This window comes from Lissotriton vulgaris, chromosome 3_1, assembly GCF_964263255.1.
Source record: "Lissotriton vulgaris chromosome 3_1, aLisVul1.2, whole genome shotgun sequence".
Taxonomy (NCBI): Eukaryota; Metazoa; Chordata; class Amphibia; order Caudata; family Salamandridae; genus Lissotriton; species Lissotriton vulgaris.
This window is the reverse complement of record NC_141689.1, coordinates 730,046,067-730,073,169: the sequence shown is the minus strand read 5'-3', so window position 1 is coordinate 730,073,169 and position 27,103 is coordinate 730,046,067. Positions and strand designations below refer to the sequence as shown.

Sequence of the window (27,103 nt, the reverse complement as noted above, 5' to 3'; positions counted from 1 at the left end):
AGAGGACAGAGCCAGCGTACAGAGTAGATAGATTGGTAATGGGAATACGGGGCCCACAGGATTTAATATACACGAAACAGATAGATAAGCACCTCCCAACGCATACCAAAACAGTGGCAAGGTCGTGGAAGGGAGCTTCAAAGTACTTGGGATGGGAGAGCAAACTCTCCGGGATGAAGCCGCTGTTGGCGGGTGACCTTCTGAGGGAGTATGTAGATTAGAGGGCTTCGCCAAATGGGAATTACTAGGACTTGAAACATTAGGAGACATTTGGAGAGGAGGAGCATGCATCACGTTTGCGGTTTGCAAAAGGATTATAAGATGGGGAAATGGCTTAAATACATTTAGCTGGGACATGCATTGCGGAAACATATCATTAAAGGAGAGACCCTAAAGACTGCCTCACCACTAGAAGACCTGGTACTGTCAGATCATGTACAAGACAAGACTATATCCTTGTTTTATAAAAAGATAATTATTAAAGCCCCGGACCTTATGCATGGCCTGTGGTTGGTATGGGAACAGGATGTGGGTACCATGGAAGATGAGCAATGGGTAGAGGTGCTGCAGGGTCCAAGAGAGGGCTAGGTTCCGACTTATACAGCTTAAAGTGCTACACAGAGTGTACTATCCCAGGTCAGCGCTATGCAAAATGGGTAGGAGCGAGAATATGCAATGTCATAGGGGCTGTGAGTCTGAGGGGTCTTTCTATCACCTGCCCTGGGAATGCCCGATCCTGCAGGAGTACTGGGTAAAGATAGCCAAGGCAATATCGGAAGTGGGGTGCATGGAATTCCCACTAGTGCCCAAGTGGTTTCTCATGATAATGGCGACAAACGACGATTGGCCAAGACATGTAAAACATTGACTGGTACTGGCCGTGGCGGTTGCTAAACGAAATGTGGCAAAGAAATGGGGGGCGGCTGCCACTCCGACTGTTAAGTAATGAGTAATGGGAAAGTGATCTAGACTGGTAATGGCAAGCAGAATTGACAATTTATAAAAGCCGAGGGTGCCCAAAGGGGAGAAAATTTGGGGAGCATTGCAGACATATCGAGGCCTATATAAGGGACAATATGTACCGATTTGTTCACTGTTATTTATGATTGTACTATGTTACAGAATGTATATGTTCTGAACATCAAAATGGGATGGATGTTGCTATAAAAGTGCTCTTTGTATGTACAGCAATCTTACGTACCAATACATTTTTTTTTTAAAAAAAATGCCAATTATTGAATTCTTTTAAATTGCTGCTCAAGATGTGGAATTCAACTACTTTTTTTGTATTAGCAAATCTCCTAGTGTTAGGAGACTTCAATATGTAGGCTGACAAGTCAATTGATGTACCTCTTGAGATGCTGGTTTTGGATGGTCTCAATTTGTTTTTGAACCCATGCGTGTCACAAGGCCTGCACTCAACATTATATTTTTATCTTTGATATATTCATGTTAATCCAAGCCATATGCTTAGCTGGGCTAGAAGCAAGGTAACAGCAACATAATTTTCACATGCTTTAAATTGGCCTTACCTCTGATGATATGCTTCAGACTGGGCTGATTGTTTGCCTCCTGTGTTTGATTGATTTCTGAACCTTCTGACTCAGCAGACCTAAAGACCACTGACCACTGCATGGAGGACAACCTGTATGAGTATAAAAGGGGGAGGCCCTAAACACTCAGGACCTGGGTCCGTGGAGCACACTCGGATGCAGGACGCCGACGGAGATACAGCACGGCTGTGCGTTCCCGTCTCTAAGTTAAAATACCAATTGAGGATCTAACTACCTGTGCCCATCGGCTGTGTGTTGACCTACACGCCAATACTACCTGGAGCTCGAGGGAGCCCCCTTTTTCACAGACGGAACATTTGATGACCGTTTTGACAACGCTCTCTTTCTCTTCCTGATGAAGACCCCACCATGAGGCCGCGAATCTGCCCTTTAGCGTAATCAGGGGTCGAAACGTAGAACTACGCCTCCACTCTACACACCATAGGAGCTAAATAAACGATGAACTCTTGCTATCTATGTGTGATGTGACTTTGGGAACCTTTGCCCATTAATTTGTCTGTAGAGGTTTTTCAATTGTCAATCTGGATGTAACCACTTTGTCACCACACCTTTACCTTGTCCCCTTCACTCACTCACTTACCTCCCCCTTTTCCTCTGAGAGCACCGTTTTCGAATACCGAATGTAATGACATGATAATTACATGTATATTCTACAATATGTTTACTCTCAACTTTGGCTGCAATTGGATCGCACTCTGACCTTGCATGATTAAAATGCCAAAATGTATAAAATGTATAAGTTGGTTCATTATTCCGACTCATTCTTAAATTTAATGGTGAGTGTGTGTTTACTTGGAATTATCTAATACTGCTGGAGGACAACCTGGGCACTAGATACGTTTATATATGTTTTTTTTTTAACAGTTATTGAACCGTTGCTCAGCATACCAACATAATTGTAAACATATATCATGACCAATATTGACATGGTAGAAGTACATAATAATTGATAGAGAGAATTGGACAATCAGGAAAGGCACAATTCCATAATCTGAACATAATGCAGTACATACTCTTTTTATTCACATACGATCCTATGAACCCCTGTATGGCCCCAATGGCCCAATACCTTCTCCCATTTTTTGGGCAACCCCTGCTCTGATAAATCACTCTTTACTCCAGTATTGGAACTTTCATAGATTCCCATTGCTTGTATCATTCCCCGTCGTCGGAATGGGAGCCTCGGTAATAATATATATATATATATATACCTAGGTAAATACACCCTAATAGGTGTAAAAAAGGTAAAAAATTAGGCCTAGGCCTCATTATCCTTTGTAGCCTATTGGTGTCATTATGTAAAAAGACCCAAAGTCACCTTAGCAACCAATCAGATCAGCCTCACCCTGTAGAACCTTCCTGAGAAAGCTCAGAGCCTCAGATTTTCTACCGCTTCGTTGGTGACAGGGAGTTTCCTAAGAGCTCTGCTCTAACTTCAACTTGAGGTACTGTTTAAACAGTTTTTCTTGAAGGATTTCTTTCAGCTTTGTCATGGCTGATAAGGAAAAGAAGAGCCTTTTCAGGTCTTGTGCCACTTGTGGCAAAAAAACGACTTTATACAGAAGATCAACATAAGGACTGTATTTACTGTCTATACCCAGACCATAAGGTTGATGGGTGTAGTATATGCAGGAGAATGTCTGTGAAAACCCTCCGTGATCGTGAAGGACGGCTGCTTCTGTGGCTTAGGAAGTTGGAAAGGAGGGATGAAGTGGTTTCTGGTGATGAGGAAGATGCCAGATCTTCATCTTCAAAGACTTCATTGAAGAGGGGCGGATCGTCTGTGGAGATTTCAACTGAACCCCCCTTAAAGGCTATGCGTGGGACCTCTGATAGGTCTGGCAAGCCAGGGCCTATCGAATCTCCTCACGTGAGTGTAAAGGAGAGGGAAAGGCAGGCACTGCAGGTGCAAAAGGCTAAACTGGATGAGAGCTCGGCTGGGCCTTCCCACCAGGTTAAAGTAGCCAAGTCCGTCAAAAAACCGACTGTAGAGGCCTCTACAGGGGTCAAGAAGGACTCTAAAGGATCTGAGGTGATTTTTTTCTCCTCAGTCGTCGACGAGCCATCCAGCGACGACGAGGACGACGACGAGAGCGTCGACGAGGACCTCGATGTCGATTCCGTCGACGAAGACTGGATCGACGACGGCGTCGTCGACGATAACCACGTCGACGGTTACCACCACGTCGACGAAGACCATCCCGTCGACGATGACTATTCCGTCGACGGTGGCAATCTCGATGGCGACGATCCCGTCGACGACGACGAGCCCGTCGACGATGACAGTTCCGTCGACGATCCCGTCGACGATGGTGAGCCCGTCGACGATGACAGCTCCGTCGACGATCCCGTCGACGATGATGAGTCCGTCGACGATGACGGTTCCGTCGACGATGCCGTCGACGGTGAAGGGACTCTCGTCGACGGTCCCGTCGACGACGATTCAGAATAAGGAAACGGTGGAGTTGTTTTCAACGCCGTTGACGACAGGAGCGCCAGGAAACAGCAGAAGGAGGAGGATAACCCCAGATATGACTTCTCCAAGGAAAGTACCTTCATTACCTCCACCCCTTTTGTTGGATGAAGATGACTACTCAGAAGAGGAGAATGAGATGTATGGGGATGCTTACAGTCCATCTCAATTGAATCTGAAGTACCATGATTCGGATTTGGATGAGGAGTATTATTATCAAAAGGAACAGCGGCCAGAAAGACAAGTTGCATACCAGGAAACCCAACCACAGCAGGGCATGGTAACGATGCCTATGAGTCTTTTGACAGACTTAAGGGCAATGCTGGAAGAGTATAGGAGCAGACAAGGGTCGCAACCTGTGGAAGGTCAAGCACAGGTTCAACCGCAGGTGGTGGCAGCACAGTCAGTACGGCCTGCACAGGAAGAACATGAGAGGGAATATCCTCGGCAAGTCCAAGTGGATGAAGATGAAACGGGGCAGAACCAAGATCAAGACCAGGATAGTGAATGGAACCAATATATAGCTCCGGATCCGGCTTCACCAGTGCCAGACCCGGTTGACTCGCCTCCGGCTGATGTAGGAGGTTTCTTCAGTTTGATGGAAAGAGCCACAGCGCGCTTTAAGTTAGCGATGCCTACAACATCTACGGATTGTTTCTTGTACGATTTTAAAGAGGTATACCGTAAGGCCGTGCGCTCGATTCCCATTGTAGAGCACATATGGGAGGAAGGGAAGAAAGTGATGCAGACCCCAGCGACGGTTATTCCAACTCTTCCGCGCTTGGAGAAAAAATATAAAGCCCCTGATGACAGTCCCGCCTGTTTGATTGGACAACCTAGACCAGACTCGGTCATATCGCAGGCGGCACAGAAGAAATCGCGGAATCCTTCGGCCACCCTTACGACTCCGCCAGACAAGGAGGGTAGGAGGTTGGACAACGCTGGGGAGCGTTTTTCGTCGATGGATAGCTTGTTGGTCAGAGCGGCGAATGCCTTGGCGATCCTAGCAAGATACGACCGCCAGATGTGGAGTGATGTGGCACACTATGTGGATCTACTAGCAGATGACCAGAAAGCGGAAGCACAGAAACTTCTGGAAGAAGGGCAGCGTTCCTCTTCAGAGATGATTGACTGCGCGATGGACATCGCCACCATCTCTTTCCGTGCTCTGGGCAGTGCAGCGGTTCTTCGGCGACAAGGGTGGCTGCGAGCTACATACTGCCGGCCAGAGGTCCAGAATAGGATTTTGGACTTGCCATTTGACGGGGACATGTTATTTGGGAAACATGTCGATGAGACCCTGCAGGGTATAAAGAAGGACACAGAGACAGCAAGGGCTCTGGGGAACCTGCAATATAGGAAGACACCGTTCCGTGGAGCACGAGGAAGAGGCTTCACTTCACCTAGAGGAGGTTATCAGCAACAGCGATATTCACAGCAGTCGCAGTCGTACAGGCCTCCTTACGGCAATCAATACTATCAGCGGCAGTCGCAATCCCAGTCTTTCTCTCACCAGAACGCTCGTGGACGACAGGGGCGTCAGGGCAAGGACGCTGGCAAGCGTCAATAGCGGCCTCCTGACTCTGCCAACTGTTCCTCCGCTTCTGGGATCTCCAGTGGGCGGCAGGATATCACAACATCTGAGCAGCTGGGAAGAGATTACATCGGATCAGTGGGTATTAAACATCATCCGAAATGGGCATACTCTAGAATTCCAGGAATTTCCACCTACAAGAGCTCCCCACGCCACTACTTCGAAACATCTGAACCTTCTTCAAGAGGAAGCTCAACAAATGCTTCAAAAAGGGGCGATCCAGCGTGTTCCCCTATCACAAAGGGGAGAAGGTTTCTATTCAAGATTTTTTCTGATCCGCAAAACAAAGCAAAAGTGGCGTCCTATCCTGGACTTGAGGGAGCTCAACACCTATCTCACGAAACTGTCGTTTCGGATGATTTCACTCCAGGACATATTGCGCCTCTTGAACCCAGGCGACTACATGGCAACATTAGACCTGGAAGATGCCTATTTTCATATCCCGATCCATCCAGCTCACAGACGTTTCCTTCGCTTTACAGTAGGCAAGATTCACTTCCAGTTCATGGTGCTCCCATTTGGATTAAAGTCCGCTCCTCGGATATTCACAAAGGTGCTGGCACCGGTAGCAGCATTTCTGAGGAGACAGTCGCTGGAAGTATTCCCGTACTTAGACGACTGGCTGCTGAAGGCCCCAAGCTTACAAGAGGCATCGAAGGCAGTGAGCACATGCTTGAACCTCTTTATTCATCTGGGTTTACAACTCAACAAGGAAAAATCAGTTCTTCAGCCGGCAGGTACGGTGAAGTTCTTGGGAGCGATACTCGATACTCAGGAGTGCAAAGCCTTCCCATCGGAAGAGAGACAGATGAAACTCATATCGTCAGCCACCCGTTTCCAAAAGAGAAGTTGGATGACAGTCAGGATGTACAAATCTCTTCTAGGGTCGATTTCATCCTGTATTCAATTGATTCCGCATTGCAGACTGCGAATGCGCCCCCTGCAGGAGGAACTGGACCTTCAGTGGAGACAAGTGGAAGGTTCGTTCGACGACAGGGTGACGGTTACCCAGCGGATGAAACGGTCGGTTTCATGGTGGATGAAAAGATCTCACCTCACTGTGGGACTCAGTTTCAAGGCTGCACGGGCTCCTCAGGTCATTACCACGGACGCTTCTCTTCAAGGTTGGGGAGCGGTCATGCAAGACCTCTAGGTCAGTGGTCACTGGACTCCGGAAGAACGTCGTCTACATATCAACGTTCTGGAGCTAAGAGCTATTCGATTGGCAATGTTGGCTTTCCTCCCAAGGATTACAGATTCAGCAATCCTGGTGCGGACGGACAACACCACCGCAATGCATTACGTCAACAAGCAGGGAGGCACAAGATCGCCACTGCTTTCACAGGAAGCCCAAATACTGTGGGAATGGGCGATATCGCAGAACATCACACTCGTAGCAGAACACCTTCCAGGAATATGCAACACGAAGGCGGATACGCTAAGCCGCCTGAGAGCAGTCTCGCACGAGTGGGAATTGGAGAACGCAGTGATCAAAGACATCTTCTTCCGTTGGGGGACCCCAGCGATCGACCTGTTTGCAACACCAGGAAACAAGAAATGCCAGAGTTACGCAAGCAGGGAACACCATCGAGGGTCACTGGGGAATGCCCTTTCGATGTCCTGGTCAGGCGCGTTTGTTTACGCCTTTCCGCCATTTCCCCTGATTCCTCGAGTCCTCAAGAAACTCAAGATGGACAGGTGCAGGATGATACTAATAGCGCCTGCCTGGGCTCGCCAGTTTTGGTACACGGAGTTGCTTCTTCTATCAGAGACACAACCCATTCATCTGCAACCCAAACAGACACTTCTATCGATGTACGACGGCCAGGTTCTTCACCCGAACCCGAGCTCGGTTCAGTTGACGGCTTGGCTCCTGAATACAGAGAGTTTAAGGATTTAAACATCCCAGAGGAATGCAGGACCATCTTGGCACAGGCACGAGCCCCTAGCACCAATAAGACATATAGAGCGAAATGGAAGAGGTTCCATTTGTGGTGTCAGAGGGAAAAAGTACATCCTTTCTCGTCAGCTCCGCATCAACTCTTACCATACATTCTATCGTTAGCACAAGCAGGTCTGGCTCATGCTTCTATCAAGGTCCACTTGGCAGCTATTTCCAGGTATAGGAGGACAAGATCGGGCCCCTCTCTATTGTCAGCAAGAGTAATAAAACAATTCCTGAAAGGACTGTTTAGAGTTTTTCCGCCAGTTAGGCCCCCACCTCCGGTATGGCACTTGAATGTGGTCCTGGCTCAGCTGATGAGACCGCCATTTGAGCCGGTACATAAAGCGGACCTGAAGTTCCTATCATGGAAAGTGGCGCTTCTTTTGGCACTCACCTCTGCAAGGAGAGTAGGAGAGCTTCAGGCTTTAACCATCAAAGAACCCTTCTTGCAGTTCAAGAATGATACATTGATCCTACGGATGAACCCCAAGTTCATTCCGAAGGTACCGACAGACTTTCATCTTAATGAACCAGTGGTTTTGAAGTCTTTTTTTCCTCGACCTTCAACCCAGGCTGAGAGGACACTTCATTCTCTGGACGTTCAGAGATGTTTGAAATTCTATCTACAACGCACAGCTGGATTTCAAAAATCACCCCAACTGTTTGTGGCTTTCGGAGCCCCAAGGAAAGGATTTCCTTTGTCAAAACAAGGGATATCTAGATGGATATCTAGTGCGATCCGGTTCTGCCACCAGGCGGCAGGCAAACCTTTACAAGGACAGGTGAAAGCACATTCCACAAGGTCGATCTCAGCATCAACAGCGCTGTTTGCTGGAGTATCCATAAAGGATATTTGCAGAGCAGCCACCTGGAGCAGTACGCACTCCTTCACGAGACATTACTGCCTGGAGGCGGCTGCAAAGGAGGATTCGGCTGTAGGACAGGCAGTCCTGAGAAATCTCTTCCAATAAGAGGTGAGCTTTCCTCTCTTCCCTCCTCCTGTTTTTTCAAACATTTCGTTTCTTATGCTTTGTTACTGCTTTATGGTTGTTATAATCTGTGATGTCATTAGTTTATAATGATTCTGTAACTATGCACGAAATGTTTGAGGTATGCTAACTGCTATCTACTCTGATACAAGCAATGGGAATCTATGAAAGTTCCAATACTGGAGTAAGAAACAAGTTACTTACCTGTAACTTTAGTTCTCCAGTATTGGTAACTTTCATAGATTCCCATGCGCCCACCCGCCTCCCCTGGGAAAGCTCACTTTAGGGCTAGGTGATTATGTGGCAAAGCAACGGCTACGGAAATCTGAGGCTCTGAGCTTTCTCAGGAAGGTTCTACAGGGTGAGGCTGATCTGATTGGTTGCTAAGGTGACTTTGGGTCTTTTTACATAATGACACCAATAGGCTACAAAGGATAATGAGGCCTAGGCCTAATTTTTTACCTTTTTACACCTATTAGGGTGTATTTACCTAGGTATATATATATATATATATATATTATTACCGAGGCTCCCATTCCGACGACGGGGAATGATACAAGCAATGGGAATCTATGAAAGTTACCAATACTGGAGAACTAAAGTTACAGGTAAGTAACTTGTTTCTTCAGCCTGTTGACACCAGTTAACCAGTTTCCCATTCCTCTACCCTGGGAGGATTGTCAGCTCCTCATAGCTTTGCAATATTTTGTTTTGCCACCCCTGAAGCCAACTACAGCCATGTTTTGGGATATTTGAGCCTTCTCTTCTTCTGTAATCCCCAGGAGATATCATTGCACCGTTAAGGGAAGTTTATAATTCTAGCAGATGCACACAAACAAGAAATTAGTTCAAGACTAGAGCTGCACAGTATAAAATAAAACATCTTTTAAGCAAATAATATTAAAGAATCTTTTAATTTTGTGAAACCTCCAATCAGTCCTTTTTGTAATCTTTTGGGTAAATCATTCCAAATGTTGTTCAATTCTTTAGCGCTTTTCTTCCATGAGAAAATATAATTTATCTTATCCAAGAATACGTTCAGCTCTAAATAGGATAGGGGCTTGGCTTCTGGAATTTAATGTGCACCATCAAACTTCTCCGTACTTTTAGTGAAATATGCTGAGGCTTAACCCTGTTTATAAAATCTGGCTCAGGACTTGAAGTCTGCCCAGTGTCTGACCTTCATTGAGGTAGTGATTCAATAATCAGTCTGTTGACTGAGATACTACTAGAGTGGTGAGGGTTGTAAATAAAAAATGATAAATTTAAGTTTTCCGCACTTTTCATTCAAATGGTATATAGTCGAGACATACACACTTCACCATATCTTCTCCCGTTTGGCAGAGGGATACTCTAGGATTTTATATATATTACCCCAGGAGAATGCATCCCCTGGATCCTTTGTTTCACATAAAGGTTTCTTGACCGTTCTGGTGAACAGGTCTCCAGGCCTTTACACCTTAGTTTAAAATAAGCTGCACATAGGCAAAGGTTAGGCAAGGAGGGATCCTTCAGGGACCAGAGAGCTGAGAGGCTACTCTGAGATAATCTATAAACACCTTTTCCATCTTTAAGGCCACAGGCAGGCTTGTCTTGGGACACCACAGCTGTCTCATATGGAACAATGGCTCAGCTTTTTTGCTACGGTATGCAGGTAAAAGACAAGACCATCTAAGAAACTCACACAGACTTCTTTTGATCCTAATATTCGCTTAGTACGAGGCAAGGAAAATGGGTGGCAGAACAGATGCAGATCTACTGTAAAATATTGCTATAATGTTGCGGTGTTTCTTAATATTATGTTTGTTACCTGCTATTGTTGCCACTATTCTGTTTTGTTTTTGTAGTAGCAACTATACATACGGTTTGCACTAGGAGAGCATTTTGACTGTAATAAAAGTTATAAAAGTATGTTCTTCGAGTGTATTCCCAAATGTGTTTTTTTATAGAGGTTAAGAACCTACGAACAAGTACTCCTGTGATTCTCACAGGACTGATTATTGCCCAAACACACTATTCTTCTAAAATGCTCAAGGAGTTTGTCGGTTACAGTCCATCAGGTTTCTGTCTCATGTTGGTACTTTCACTAAATCCGCACTGCCAGAGAGTCTAGAGATCCCAAAGCTTGGGTTGTCTTCTAGAAACGTATCTCAAAACATATCAATCCTCTTGTTTATTTCATTTGACAATGTTGAGGAACATCTGTCCCATACTCACTCCTGATAATCCCAATTCTGTAGCCATAATTTTTATTCAGACTTGATTATAGAGTCTGTCTGTGCCAGTGTGACCTGCTAAAGCTATAACCGGTATTATGAACAAAGCAGCCAAATGTATTTTTGGCTTTTACCATAGAGTACACATGATACTCCATATGGAGTCATAATGAGTACTTACTTGGGGTGTCAATTTTCAAAACATTGACACTTCATAGCCATTGTCTAGTCCACAAGGCATTGAATGCTGTGGGTCCTGACTACGTTCGATAAATTAAAATTCTGTGCACTGACCCAGCTGTTAAGATCTGCTTCCAGCTGCTAGTCAAAATTAAAAAAATGTAGGGCTGGTGGCCTTTCCTTTTCTTTCTTGGCTGCCAAACATAGAACGGATTGCATATCAATTTACATCTTACAACACATACCTTCCCTTTTAAGAAAAAATGAAAATGTAGTTCCTAAATGACCTTGGTGCCAAACACAAGCCATCCTAAGTGTCAGGATACCCTTCTGAGCAACTGAGAGATCTAGATGTCCATTAACATCATCATAAAGACTTAGGTGGTGTCTAGACCTGTGAACATATTATGATCCATCCTATTTCCTTTACAAAGGTCTTTTCGAAAGACTGCGCTTGGCTGCTGAGCCTGTTTCTTTTTGAGTGAGGATCAGAAGTTTATTCATCTCTCTCTTGAAGTGGCAGTTTACATTCCCCAGCAGGCATACATCCCTCTGAGCCCAGCCTGTCAGTGTGTCTGGCTTGACACATGCTCATGAAGTTCTTGCAGACTCTGTTTAACTCCTTCGCTACTGGGGTAATTCCCCCTTGGTGCGGCAAGGGGGTGGGGGGGCCGTTGCGCCGCGGTGCTCGTGACGAGCCCAGCTCGTCTTGAATCGCAGTAGAGCTGTGCTCATGACCAGCTGGGCTCGTCACAACTCCGCCCACTGATTAATTTGCCCGCACAGGCAGGGAATCAATTGCGCGTGGGCAGACGGCAGCAGTTATGACGAGCCCAGCTTGTCATGAGCACAGCTCTTCTGGGACTTATTACGACCTGGGCTCGTCATGAACATGGAAGAGGTTAAAATGTTTGACAGGAGTGCCACTTGGTCAATGAGAGTGTACTGACTCACGCCAGGATTTCTTCAACTCCTTAGGGCATTTGCAGACCTTGGTCTCAAGGTTGGTCTATTTATGAATCATTTTCGTGGACATTTGCGACTTCATCCACAACTATTGATTATGGGCATTCACAGCTCCTGTTCTAGAGATCAGCAGAGTCTGTTCTGCATATAGTTTGCCTTCCTCGAGAGGGCACCGATTTGTGATATTGTGAATAATTAACTTAATCCCGGCAGACATGTCATCCGATTTCTATTCCTGTCTGGCCATCTTCCCGACTCTCCTCTGTGTGGACCTGAAGGATGGATCCCAAGGGGAAATTCGTTCCTGTTCTGAATCTTGGTATTTGGTTAAGTAACCTTATTCATTTTTAGGTCTCGGCTAGCGTAGGCTGCGCACATGCGCAGTCTCGCTGGCGAGATTTAATGACTTGGAGTAGGGAGTTTAAGCCCCGCCCCTCTTCTCCATTGGCTGGCCTCCTAAACGGTGGCCAGCCATTGGAGAAGAGGTCCCAGTGACGAAATTTTTTTGATCTAAGCCCCGTCCTTTTCGGACTGGGGGGCGTGTTTTTGACTTTCTCTCCTCTTCTCCATTGGCTGGAATGTCAAAAACACGTCCCCCAGTCTGAAAAGGACTGGGGTTAGAGACAAATGGCGATCGCTTGTTTATCAGTTTCCCGGAAAGCAAGTTAACCATTTGTTTTCGGGGAAAGGAAGAAACATTCAAGTCCTTGAGCACCCATGAAAACTGTGCCGAGGAAGAGAAGAGTCAGTGTAACCAGGATTACGGGAAGTAATCCAGGCAGTTACTTCTCATAGTCTGGGCTGTTCTTCATAAAGAGGCATTACTCTGAGGCCCGGCTAATTGCTAAAGTGCATAATTGTTCATTTACAGTGGGAAAAGCAGTTTAACCTGACACGGCTCTGTGACCTACGAACACGACGAGAGGGTCTTGCAACCCAGCGCTGCCACGAGTCACGGCGTTGCAAGTGCAGATTATGGTGTCTCGCGACGCCCGCCCTTCGCCACAGAGGGGCTGCTCGGAGCCGCGCGCTCACGCATCTCTCACGGCCTCAGGCAGGCACCCTACAAGGAATAGTTTTCTGCTTTTTGGCAGGCAGAAGGAGCGCTCGGAGCCCGAGTTGGGCTCTCGCTGCCTGACGTCATGTGTCGATTCGGGACGGCGGGCTGAGTCACCAGGGAGTGTGGCGCCCGGAGCCGAGGCTGATGCGCCGCTGCACGCCATGGAGCTCTTTGTTTTCCACCCCCTTCCCAGCAGTACTTCCCCTAAGAGAAACTGTCGCTTGTCGTCCTGCGGAGTCTTTCACGTGAAGGCGGGTTGTTTCCGGGAGAGTGAAAGTTGTAGTCGAGCTGAGAGCAGAGGAAGCGTGAGGGCGTCGAGGGCAGCCTCCTTGGCAACTTTTACTGGGTGAGTACAGTTCCGGCGTTACACTGTGGGCACGCGGGGCTGGGTGGCACCACAGTCCCGGTTCTGCACTCTGCTTTACACCCTGTGGTTGTGGGGTCGTAGGGCTGGCGGGCACTAGTGTCTTCAGCCCTGGCTCTATGCACACTGCCTTACAGTGCCTGTCTGTGGGCACGCAGGGCTGGTGGAGACAGCAGTCCTGGCCGTGCACTCTGCCAGTCTGTGGGCACGCGGGGCGGTGGGCGCTGTCTTCAGCACTGGCTCTTTGCACGCTCTCTACACTCTCTCTGTGGGCATGCAGGGCTGGTGGCGACAGCAGTCCTGGCTGTGCACTCTGCCAGTCTATGGGCACGTGGGCGGCGGGCACTGTCTGATAGGTTCTGGAAGCTGTCACCATCTCAGATGTCATTGGTGTTGCTGTGGCACATCTGTACCCGGCTGCGGCTGCCAGTCATGCGCCTGCTGTTGCTGTCTGTAAGGTGTTCTAGTTATTGCTGTCCGAGAGGCGGAGTTGTGAGTAGTAGTGTTAAGGTGCTGACACACTTTGTGGTTATTTTGCAGCAACCAGTTGATGCACAGATCCCTTTCACACGCATTCAGTAGCCGTGTGAATTACGCTGCCTCCCGGTAGGTGACAGGGCATGATGTTTCTCACCAAGAAAGCGATTATGGCAATTTAATTTTTTTCAATTTGCATTTTGAGCAATGAATAGATTCACCAACTTGATCATCTGAGTCTATCTATTAACTTAACTCAGCGTATAGTGGCCGAACATTATCAGAAGTTGTGAGTCAGCTGGGCAGCTCGGCCAGCTTGGGGGGGGGGGTTTCTTTCAGGAATCATGATTTTCCAGTATTAGGGGTGTCTTTCATATATTCACATGCCTGAATCATTCCCCGTCGTCGGAGTGGGAGTCCCACGGTACATAAAAAAGCAATAATATGCCATAAATATGTAGTAAATACCAATAGAAATAAACCAGGAAGTAAAGTAGCCCATGCTACATTAGGAAAAAATTCCACACATATGACTATCCTAGTCATTTTGTATAGTCCAAACTACAGCCAATCAGGCGCCAGCACCCACCAGAATGTTCTCCCCAGAGGCTCAGGCTCTCAGATTTTCTCGCAGGAGTGTAGGTAAAAACCCTTATCGCCTAAAAGCCTCTGAGGGGAGGTTCGGCGGTTTGCATGTGAATCTATGAAAGACACCAATACTGGAGAACCACAGATTACAGGTAAGTAACTATTGTTCTTCTCCAGTATTAGGGGTGTCTTTCATAGATTCACATGCCTGAATCAGAGTAGCTAGCAGTACATATCCTTGCTGTGCAGACGCTACTGAAGCCAAGCTTGTAGCAAGTAACTCGTATAACAATGCAAAGTGAAAATACACATATCGTAGTAAGCATAACATAATGCAATCATGGAAATATGTGTGAACAGAACATAAGAAGCGTCTGACAGCAAAAAACAAGGAGGTGGGAAACAGAGGCTCACCTTAGTGAAATAGATTCCGCAGAACAGCTCGACCCACAGAAGTATCAGCCTCGCTGATTGATTCTAGACATTAATGTCTGGTAAAGGTATGGCGACTAGCCCAAGTAGCCGCCTTGCAGATCTGCTGAAGAGGGACTCCAGCAAATAAGGCCGTAAATGAAGAGACCGCTCTTGTAGAGTGCGCTCTGGGCGCTGACCGTAAAGGTCTCCCAGCCTGTGCATGGCAAAAGGCAATGGCAGCAGAGATCCATCTTGAAATAGTCTGTTTTGAAACTGCCTGCCCTTTACGAATCGCACCGCAGGTAAAGAACAACTGATCAGAGGTGCGTAGAGCAGATGTTCTTTGCAGGTAGAATTTAAGACATCTTTTAATGTCAAGCGAGTGTAACGCTCTTTCCGCAGGTGTTTGCGGGTCTGGAAAGAATGACTTAAGAACAATAGGTTCGTTGAGATGGAAATCCGAAGGTACCTTCGGAATGTATTTTGGATTAGTGCGAAGTATCCCAGAGTCACTAGTGAATTGCAGAAAAGGATGGTGTACAGTGAAAGCTTGGATATCACTAACCCTTCTGGAGGATGTTAAAGCCAAGAGCAGTGATACTTTCCACGAAAGATACTTCAGGTCGGCCTTGTGGATGGGCTCGAATGGGTGACGCATGAGTTGAGCTAGGACCACATTTAGATGCCATGAAGGAGGCGGACGGCGTACAGGGGGAAACATTCTAAAGAGGCCTCTGAAGAATTGTTGGATAATCCTTGCTGAGTACAGAGAATTGGTCCCATCCTGTCGATATCTGGATATTGCAGCCAGGAACACCTTTAAGGTAGCGTGAGACAGACCTGTTCGTGCTAACTGCAGGAAAAAAGGAAGAATTTCCTCAGGTTTTGCTGAAAAAGGGTGAACCCCTGCTGAACGGCACCAGATGCAGAAGCGCTTCCATTTCAGACTATACGTCTTGATGGTAGCAGGCGCTCTAGCTTTGGCTAACACCTCTTTACAGTCCTCCGGGATGTTTAGGCGTGCAAATTCACGGTGTTCAGGAGCCAGGCCGCTAATTTCAGAGATGCTGGGTCCGGATGGAAGACTTGTCCCTCCTGAATGCTGAGCAAGTTCGGGATTGGATGTAACTGAATTGGCTTGCACTCTGACAGTAGGAGGACTTCCGTAAACCAATATTGGCGTGGCCATCTGGGCGCTATGAGGATGAGTCGGCAAGGTTCATACTTCATCTTCCGCAGAACCTTGGGGACTAGTGGAATCGGTGGGAAAGCGTACGCAAACGTCAGAGACCAATTGATGGAGAACGCATTCCCCAGAGAGTCCTTGTTGGGCTGCCAGCTTGCGAAGCTTTGGCATTTGCTGTTGGTCCTTGTCGCAAATAGACTCCTGAAAGAAACCCCCCCAAGCTGGCCCAGCTGCCCAGCTGACTCACAACGTCTGATAATGTTCGGCCACTATACGCCGAGTTAAGTTAATAGATAGACTCAGATGATCAAGTTGGTGAATCTATTCATTGCTCAAAATGCAAATTGAAAAACATTAAATTGCCATAATCGCTTTTTTCCTACCCATCCAAGACGACGGGGAATGATTCAGGCATGTGAATCTATGAAAGACACCAATACTGGAGAACCACAGATTACAGATAAGTAACTATTGTTCTTCAGCCTCCTCCTGCCCTCTCAGACTGCTGAATGTCCATGCCCCTCTGTGTGTATGTGTGGCTCTGTTTGTGTGTGTGTGTGTGTGTGTGTGCGTGTGTGTGTGTGTGTGTGTGGCTCTGTGTGTGTGGCTCTATCTGTGTGGCTCTGTGTGTGTATGTGGCTCTGTGTGTGTGGCTCTGTGTGTGTGTGTGGCTCTGGTGTGTGTGTGTGTGTGGCTCTGTGTGTGTCTGGCTCTGCGTGTGTGTGTGTGGGGGGGCTGTGTGTGTGGGCCTCTGGGTGTGTGTGGGGGCTCTGTGTGTGTGTGGGGCTGTGTGTGTGTGTGTGAGGCTGTGTGTGTGTGGCTCTGTGTGTGTGTTGCTCTGTGTGTGGGTTGCTCTGTGTGTGTGTCTGTGTGTGGGACTCTGTGTCTGTGGCTCTGTGTGTGTGTGTGCGGCTCTGTGTGTGTGTGGCTCTGTCTGTGTGTGTGTGTGTGGCTCTGTCTGTGCATGGGGCTCTGTGTGTGTGTGTGGGGGGCTCTGTGTTTGTGTGTGGCATTTGCGAGAGATTATGTTATTGGCATTGTAAATGACAATGCCATTCATTTATCCGTTTTCAAAACCAGCAAATAAATAAAAATGTTATCATTTAAAATGCCAATAGCTCTAACTTTTGCAAAGGCGAGACCGTTGCATTGTAAATGCTTGTTCTCATACTCCTTCTGCGATCTGATGAGTTCAAGTCATCCACAGAAACCCTATTGCAATCGCCTCGCTGCCTATTGCCCTATAGATGGTGAGTTCCCATGTGATTCCTCATAGTGAACAGAGGACATGAGGAGGTCAATTCCAGCATTCACTAAGAAACTCAAGTGCAGCCTTTCAAAGGCATCCATATCTCAACGTTTCCTTTTATGCCCTTGTTGTGAATCAAGACCTCTTACCACAATGTGATAACAGGGGATTACTCATAGGTGTTTCTTTTTGTACTCCGTTAATCTCAACTAACCCCAAATGCTCTCAGTACTGAAAGCTTGGAGTAGTTCAAATGCAGTGTGAGGTAGGGTTATATTGCCACCAGCCTGTTTTAAGAGGGATCCACTGTGGCCAAGCTTCTCTATCCTGCAAGGAGATATCCTTTGCTGATGTGGTTTTGCACATTACATGGATTGCAGATTCTTTACCCTGTGCCATATTTACAAACTACATTGTGTAGTATCTTTAGTAGTTCCACAATAGTACAACCAACTTACTCCAAAGTGCTATTCAAATACCTTTATCCGGAAGAGTACGTCTCGGCACTTTCTATCTTTTATGTGCTGAGATCTCTGCTCCGACTGTGGAGATCTCAGCACATGTAAGCATACGTTTTAGTAGTAAATGTGGGATGTTGAGGGAGGAATGGCTGAGAAAGGGGGAATACTACTAAAGGGGAGGGTTAAGCCCAAACAGTATAGTTGCATAGTGTGAAGCAAGACTGGTGTTTCGATGTGTTCACAGTAAGTTGTGAACTACCCTCTCCAAGTTTTAAATCTGTTCTATGCATAGTCTCAAGTGTTCAGAGTCCCCATAAATCTTTTCTACTTGATGTCACCAGGGAGTGATCATTTAATAAAGGATGCCTAAAACGTCAAGGTATATCTGAGATATGGCTCTTTACAAAGGATGCCACTGCCTGTTTTCAGAATGGCACGGATGACAAAGACTGTTATGATTTTTTACAAGCTTTGGAGTAAAAATAATAAAATAGAAAGTTAGGCGGTTAAAGTAGGCCAGTGATCATTTCAACACGCCACGTGGACTTTCATGAATGCATCTATGAGACCTAGAAGATATCTTCCATCAGAGGTGTCTTACATTGTTCCTCTATTATTTGAGCCGGGCTGTCCCTTGTTACATTGCCCTGGAATAGTATTCATTCATTATCTGCTCCACTAGTGTGTCCATGTTGGGGACCTTCACACAGTATAATTTTAGCATCTCTTGATGCCCCAGGTATGCTGATTGGGTTAATCGACATCTCAGTGAGTGAGGGATTATGATCGTGTACCTTGCGAGGACTAGATCATAGTCTGTGACACTCCTCAATTCATGGCACACTCTCCATAGTAGAGACGAAGGCCTATTCAAAAAAGTTATTTAGGAGTTCATAAAATAGAGCTCCTTTAGTATTTTTTTTACCTTTGTCAATGGGTCCCAAAATCATTGAGCATAAGAATAAAATGGGAATATTAAGGAAATGTTCATATACACTTAGTACAAATAAAAATAACTGTGCCTTCGTTGCACTTTTAGTGATTGGGAGTGTGATATTTCATGATCAGTTCACAAAGGCCTGTAAGAGCACTTTGTAGCATACTCGTTGGTACTACTTCCTGTTTTCCTAAATGCTTTTGTGAATGATCCCTGTGGTGTTCTGGCTTTCGCTGTTTCAACTTCTTAAGCTTGTTAGAAACGTTTTTCATGAGTTATTGTTTACTGCCTCAGTTGATAGCTAAAGGCACTCACCTTTGCCGATTTCCTTGCAATTTCTATTATGAACTATGATTTAGGGCAGTTATCTCAAGGTCTATGAAGAGGGCCCTAGTATAAAGGGGAAAAGGCGTTAAGGAAAGGGAAAAAGAGAGAGCGACTCCTGCGGGTTGATTAATGGAAAACCCAGACAGGCAGATTATAGCACCACCTTTTTCACCAATTTTCAAGGGGGCAGTATGTGGTTGCAAATTCCCATACAAGGGCGTTGAAACTCCGATTGATTTGCCACAGTTTGAACTACTCACAAAGTCAAGGTTCCGCTCTAGATTAAAGTGAGCATCCACTGCTACTTCTACCCTGTCCATATCACTTTCGCCTCCGATATTTGCAACATTTGGAAACTATTTAAAAGTCTTCTCAATGCTGCAAAGCAGTTTTGCTTGAGTCACTGTCCCCCATCGTTGGGTATTTTCCACTTGATGTACACGCTTGTGCTGGTGGCACTGGGATATCTGTAATTTGGTATCTTCACTATCGTGCAAGCCTTGCTGACTTGAGAGCGGATGGTTGAAGTGTTTGGTGACTGTTCTTTGTGCTGTGTAGGGTCACATGTGTTATAGGCAAGCTCTACTGTCACAATGTTTCTTTTACACTATATGTTTGTTTTGTCTTTTTTCTTCATTCTACTGCATTCAGTTCCATCATTCTTGCTCCCCGCTTTATTTTCATACGTATATTTCTTTATGCGTTAACACTTATTTTATTTGTGTACCTGGTGGCATGATAGCAGCTGGCCATCATGGGTGATGTCATGAAAAATATTTTTCCTTGTAGGACCATAGTGTTTGAGGGCTCTGCCTCTCCTTGAGTGCACGGAGTAAGTACGATGTCTTTCAAGCCTGTTTTGCTTTGGGGTAGCGTGCGCCAGATGGGATGCAGCGGGCACGCATTTTAGTGCAGATCTACTTTTGTTGCCGGTGTAATGGCATCCCCAGCTAGGAGAATGTGGGGTCAGGGAATGCTGATGCTCAGGACACACAAAAGACAGTCAGTGTGCTGCTTCGAATTGTACATAAGTGTGAAAGCTGTGTTTATGTCAAGTGCCACACCTGGTGATGCACTATGTTGGTGCGGAGTGAAGCCCACTGCCATTGCTGTCACCGTCAAAATGGTGCACAGCATCTACCAATTCCCAAGGACTTAACTGCATAAATCGGACACGCGCCATCTTGCTGCCTCTTTTTTTGCTGTTCAGCAGTCTAGATAAGTGTGGTGCATTTGATTATATGATATTTGTAGCTTGTATGTCTGAGTTGTATTTCTGCTTGCGTTCTTAAACTGTAATGTTACTATTTGGCACAGTCATTTTTGCATTTTAAGTTTGATTGTTTACTTAATTATTTAACTGCTGGTTTCAATCGTAGTTTTGTACTTGGCCAACATCACGCTGGGAGTTGGCGGTTGGGTAAATTATGATCTGCGACTACTAATTTGAGTAGAGTTTTTCAATCCCACTGATGAACTCTTAGTTTTGGTGACTAGGATTGCAGTCCTTTGTGGAGTAGGAGTTGGGGTGATGGGACTTTGCATATGGCCTACAGCAAACAAACATAATCCTCTGACTATACCCAGGTCTGTGAGTGCACGTCTTGCTGTTCTGTGTTGCTTCAGACTCCCCTGGCTATTATGCGATGACTTGCACTTCCAATAATGAGAGTGTAATCAGCCACTTGAGGCTATCCCAGCATTTGAGTTCAAGGTTGCACGTTTTATTTTTCCCCATCTCGCTCAATAATTGAGCTGGGGTTGCAAAAATCTAAATTAAGGTTACCCTTAGAACTGAAGGCAGATACCATCCACATTATACCCACAAATCCCATCCCCACGCTTTCTGCTGGGGGGCTTCCCCTAACTTGCATTTGGGGTTTTGTGCTTACATAATGTGTCTAGCTCACAGTTAAAATAGCAGAATCTGAGTCATTTAATATAAATGAGTATGAAGAGTAATATGAAGGGGAACCTTCTATTTTCTACTTGGGGAATGGGCTGGTGGAAGCCCTGGATAATTCTGTCCAGGCTTCAGTGAACCAGACCTATTGGCTGTTGCTCTCAAACCTTCCACATGCCAGATGAAACACTATATACTGCTCCAGGAAGATGATGAAGCCACTGCTTCTTCCTCTCCAGCTACGGGGCCCTCAGAGAATAATACTTGTTAAGATAAAGCTGACTAAAGCCATAATCTCATTCCGAGGTGTTGGAGAAGTGATCAAAGTCCTATTTGCCATAACAGGGGTATAGTGCACTTATTGCTACGCAGGCCTGCTCGCTTCAACGTCCTCTGTAGGGATGTTAATGCCAATGATGATTCAGATCTCTCAGACCTTTCAGATTTAAATTGCAAATCTACTCATTCCTAAATAGGGGAATTGTAAAAGGGGTTTATAAGATAAGCGATCTGGTAATATACTTTAGGGACCGACTTGCTTGCTTACATTTTATTCGGACTATATTATTCATCCTAGATTATCATATTTGGTCCCAAAGCCAGCGCTGCTAGATTTTGTTCAAGCCAAACTCAGTAAGAGTTTTGAAAAGGGTTGTACAATTGCCTTCGGGTGGAATGGCGTAGACCAGTCCTTCCTGGAAAAGTAGCTTAAAGACCCTATTAATGATATTGTTTTTCTAAGGATCTGAAAAAGGATATTGATCGGTCCTGACAAGCAAGCCAGGACAAATTGATGCATTAGTCAGGACCCTTGACCAAAAATCTGGGACTAGTGTACGAGGTTAAGGAATCCAGTTTGGCCTTCGATCCAGATATTTTGGCCGAATGGGCCCAGTGGGCCATATGACTACTGGGCTATGTGAAGTGAAAATTTCTGCAAAGCAGCAGCAAACTGTTCTAATGCGCATTGATCGCAAGTTAACTAATTTAGCCACCGCTGAGGCAGGGCTGTTGGCTATAGGTATACTCTTCTTGACCCCTTTGTTAAATATGTTGGAAGTTCAACGTGACTTTCACAGTGCTCATTAGGGTTTGATTAGCTTGGTTGAGCTTCTCAGAGCAAAAGGACCCAACTAGTAGTCTATTTAGACTGCTTGATTATCCTATTACACAAATGGAACAAATTTATGTTGCATCTGTCTTGGGCAATTCATTTGTTATAGGGACTGGGCTTTGTGATCAACACCACAAAACCTATACTGATTCCAAGGTAGTGTGTAGAATTTCTGAGTTTTCAGGTAAACTCCATGAAGGATCAGTTGCAGTTTCTGATGAAGAAGATGAAGTAAATCAAGAGAGAGTTGAGATTAGCTTTGAGCAAACAGATTTTGTCGTTGAAACTTCTAGCAAGATCTGTCATTCTGTTGACATCCAGAATACAGGTGATTTTTCTGAGGCCACTACATTACACGGTAGAGCAGAGACTAAAGATCTAACATCTTTGCAAGGGTCTATTGCATGTACATAAAATAAGGTTGACATTAGAAGCAGCAACAGAGCTGTCTTGGCAGAAGAATCTGAAGGCCTGGAAAGAAAGAACCATGTTATGATGTTAACTAGAGATCGTTGTCAAATCAGACACTAGCAAGTGGCACTTGGAAGCAAATGTGGCTCAGTCTCCACAGCTGGCAGAGGCTTAGAGGTGGAACTGTCCCTTTATATCAATTGCTTGGAAGTCCTATAGGATTAATTTGCCATCAAAACTCTCTCAGAGGCGATGGTGAACTGTTGTATTCTACTGCAAATGGACAATAAATTTGCAGTTCATTAAATCAACAAGTTAGGGGAAGGATGTTAACAGCGATAGCCGAAGCCTACTGGCATTTCTGTCTGCAGCACCCAATACTTGTGATGGCAGAATACATTCTGTGACAACGTCATGTCTTAGTGGACTGGAAATATAGCAACCTAGAGATTGGAAGCTGTATGGTCAGGTTTTCAGTCTCTGAATCAGAGAAGGAGTCCGTGCACTGTGGACCTGTGTGAATCCAGGTGGAACAGACAACTGGAGGTTTTCTTCAGTGGGAGTCCGAACCGGGAGGCGAAGGCAATTGATGTTACCTCTGAATTTGAACTGGAGTCTTCATTATGCGTTTCTCTATTCATAATGATTCCGAGAATCACAGTACAAGTGAGAAAACAGGAAGCAGAATTGATTTTTGTGACTTTGATTTTGTGGGAATGACCTTGGTTCCCAGTCCTACCAGACATGTCTTGGAATCTTCCAATCAAGTTCTTGGTCTTTAAGGAAATTTTGTGAGAACTGATGGGGCTACCATATCAACTGATTCTGATGGCCCAGTTGAGACTCAGGGCATGGAAGGTTTCAGGAAACATTGGCAAGTACCTGGAATTTTGTAGCAAGCAACGTTCTGCATTCATCGGGCATGGTCTTTCAATATTCTTCAGCCTGGAGAGGATGGGTATGCTGGTGCAACAAACCAAGTGTGGTCCTTTGAAGGCAGTCGTGCACCTGGTGGTGAATTGTTTGCCACTGTTGGCCACAAAGGTCTAGCTTACAGGCCAGTAAATAATTTCAGGTCTCCTATTTTGGCAGGACATGTCCCAGTAGACAGTAAATATGTGGGTAAGCTTCTTTTAGCGTGTAAGCTAATGAGGGGAATTAGATCGTCTAATCCTAGTAAACCAAGACATTCTACATTAAAGGACTTTAATGTGCTACTAAGATTCTTAGAGTGAGATGGCTAGACAATTTTGAATTATTTAGGGAGCAGTTGTCCACAAAGTCGACATTGTTGTGATGTCTAATTTTCTACAGTAGTGTATCAAATGTCCAAACTCTGGATTTAATAGGTAGAGTTTTATCTACAGAAGGAGTTTTATTTAGTATTTTGTGTTTGACACACTCTAGATGTATTTCATGCACAGCATCTTCTAATAGTCCTAAATTATGTATTGTGCAATGTTTAAAAGCATATGAGGCTTGAACTAGAAAGGTAGACAGGTGTCTACAGGGCAATTACTTATTGCTCTTCAGAAACTTACAGACCAGTGACTTCCGCAACCATGTCCAGGTGGGTAAAATTGCTTTTGTCTGAAGCTGAGATTAAGGGTTCCAAGTCTGGCATATTCAGCAAGAGGCACCTTGACTTCGAAAGCCTATTTTTTGGGGTCTAGGCTAGTAGACCTCATGAGGGCTGCTGATTGATCAACTGATTCTACATTAACACCCTCGACGCTAATGACAAAGCCAGCTCGTCATGGGCTTTACCTGCGCTACACGGATGACGAGCTGGCTTTGTCACGTTGGCTGGGATTTTCAGAATTCAGCACCCAGCGGGGAAAACCCATAGCACCCAAGGTGTTAAAGACCATTTATTTTAAGGCTGTGGTATATATTGCTTCTGCGGTTGTGGGTTAGCTTTGAACTATCATAGTCTGAGCCTCCGGTACTGCTATGGAATAAAAAATGTCTAGCTATTATTCTATTATATTATGGACATGGAGGCAAGGATTATCCCACCCAGCGATATGGTTGTATTAAATGTATTTGTTTGCCCTTCTTATTATAATTATTAAACTACATGGAGTAGTAGTAACTTTCTGTTACAGAAAATAAGCCGAAGCATGAATGAATATGGAAGAGGTATTCGGGAATTCCTGGAAACACTAGGACCCTTTGGAATTAGTTTTTCTGCTTTATCTTATCTAGGGTTTCAATGAAGCATAATTGGTGTTCCTGAAGAGCGCGATGCTGAGCTCAGTTTGATACAGTTTGATACAGAAAAGGGGGGTGGTGATGGAGCTCAGTTTGAGGCATTATGTTCTGTGGAGCTGTTAGTTTTATCTTAAATGGAGTTTAATCAAATGGTTTTGCAGAGAAGGAGGCAGTAGAATTGTCTGCCGCATTTGGTGCGTTAAGTCAATGTTGGCTGGTTGATGAATCTGTGACCTGTTTGGAGTTCTGATAGGGGATGTAGGTTGTATTTGAACTGTTTTCATCGGCTGCTTTGTTTCAGAGGAAAGAAAAGCGAAGCATAATCCTTACCCCTATTTCCTTAATAGTATACAGTGCAAGTGTTATTCACAGGACTAAGTTTATTGATTCACGGCGTGAATATCATCTTGGTAACAAATGATTTAGTAAAATCTTTATAATTTGTAATTTGCACGACCAAGGGTAATTTGCATTGATTCTTCTCTCCTATGTAGGCATAATGTCACGGCCTAGTAGTGTTTCTCCGAGATCGAACAGTGCCCAGTCCGGTCCCTCTGGTTCTGGGAAGGCTAAGGGACTTAAGGACATCAGGGTTGATGAAGAAGTTAAAATTGCTGTAAACATTGCCTTGGAGAGATTTCGATACAGTGATCAAAAAGGTAAGTTTTACTAGTTCCCATGAACCTTATTTCTAAACTGCTCATGACACCAAAAGGGTTTGTGATAGTGTAATAATATTTGTTGGGATGAGAGCCTGGGTAAATTGTAATGTCTCGCTGCTTCATTTATACATATTTACTATGACTATCATATGTATATAATCCTGCTTTTGAAATATAACTCTTTTTCTCTGCGGCCAGCCGTGGAAAAGAGGTCTCAGTGATGTCATTCTTTCCATTTAAGCCCCGTCTTTTTTGCATTGAGGGGTGTGTTTTTTTGTTTCTTTCTTTCCATTGGCTGGAATGTAAACAACAAGTTAAAAACACCCCCATTGTTTACATTGCAGCCAATGGAGAAGAAGGGAGAAAGAAAAACACGCCCCCCAGTCTGCAAAGGACGGGGCTGTTTTGTTTGCCATTAGCTTCATGTTCCGCTGACCGTCTCGCTGTTTGCCTCGACATGGTTGGAAGCTGCCTGATTCAGGCTCAAGTCGGGTCAATAACAAGTCGCAGCCAAGCCTCAGTCGCCGAAATACCAGCTGGCTACAACACGCCGCAGCACCGCTACACCGCTGCGCAGATCAACCAGGGGAATCAGTATCCAGAGACTTTGCTAAATTACGGCGGGGTGCACCGCTGTTCAATCTACTCTTCACAACAAAGTCCTTGTCTCTATCAGCGCTGTGAGTCCATGAGTTTTCAGTGACTAGGAATCACTCTTTACCTCTGGAGTAAATTAATGAAAAGCCTCCCTTCTCTATCTGCCCGCTGCCCACTCACCGTCACTTCCCTCCGCTCTCAAGGACCCGCTGCCTCAGCTGGAAGTTGCAGACCGTCAATAGGCAAACTGCACAGCAGTGGCCTGGGGCGGGCGAGTCTCTCAGCTCTCGGGCACTCGGCTCACCGATTCTCGGAACCGCAGCACGGCACCACACAAGCTCCTCCTCCGGACGCTGGTCCCTCACAGTACCGGTCACTATGCCAGCAGTTTTCGGGTTTTGTCAATGTTTCAGCTCCGCTCTCCTGCGGCACTCGCTCCGCTCCGCTGCTCCTTGCTACTGTCGTGCTCTCTCTATCACCAATTCTACTCGGTAACTACTAACTTCCTGTGACAGGACAGCTGCCTGATTCACGAGGTCAGTTGTCCTCCTTGCCCCCCCTCTGAGGTCTCTCCGCGTGGGTCATGCCCGGGAGGGACCCCGTACAAAATAGGCCACATGCCACTCTCACGGGGTTGGGCCTGCCTGCGTGGTGGGGCTGGGGTGTGTGGAACGGGCGTTAAGGGGGGTGTGTCCATGAGGCAGCTTCCGCGAGGTTTAGGCCTCCTTTGCGGGGTTAAACCCGCTACCTAGCATGGTCACGTCTCTCTGGGCCTCCCGTATGCGGCAGGTCCGGTCGTCTCTGGCCACATGTGGCGCCTGGCAAGGTACCATGGGTGCGGGCGGGCAGGGTAACGAGGCAGCAACCGCGCGGCCCTGCCGTCGCTGAGGTCGCGGCCCCCTAGGACGGGTAATTTGATTTCTCAACTCGGCCACCGAATGGTTGTGCTGGTGGGGGCCAGCGAGGGAATGGGGTCTGTCCTTTGGGGCTCCCACATGGCAGCAGACGGACTGCGGGTAGGGCTTATGTTGGCCTGGGTCTCCCGATGCATGGGGAAGGGGGGAGAGCCCGTAGCACTGTGGCGCACCCACCCTCTCTCCCTAGGGTTTCATGGAGGTCGTGGGGGTTCCACTGTTTAGGGCGCACGCTTAGGGGGCATGATTGTTTCACTGCTCGGTTAGTGCGGGGGAGCAATTGGCTCC

The 27,103-nt window shown here is 46.0% G+C and overlaps 1 protein-coding gene across 8 annotated transcripts in view; it reads left to right on the top strand.

Annotated features, from left to right (window-relative positions):
* YTHDC2 (YTH N6-methyladenosine RNA binding protein C2) overlaps nucleotides 1-27,103 on the top strand; it is a 1,208,271-nt gene that overhangs the window by 54,335 nt on the left and 1,126,833 nt on the right. For all 8 annotated transcript variants that reach the window (XM_086961045.1, XM_086961046.1, XM_086961047.1 and 5 more), the window contains exon 2: nucleotides 25,137-25,301. In XM_086961045.1, the coding sequence (XP_086817171.1) occupies nucleotides 25,142-25,301 (160 nt within the window). In that variant the 5' untranslated portion in view covers nucleotides 25,137-25,141. The remainder of the gene's footprint in view (nucleotides 1-25,136; nucleotides 25,302-27,103) is intronic.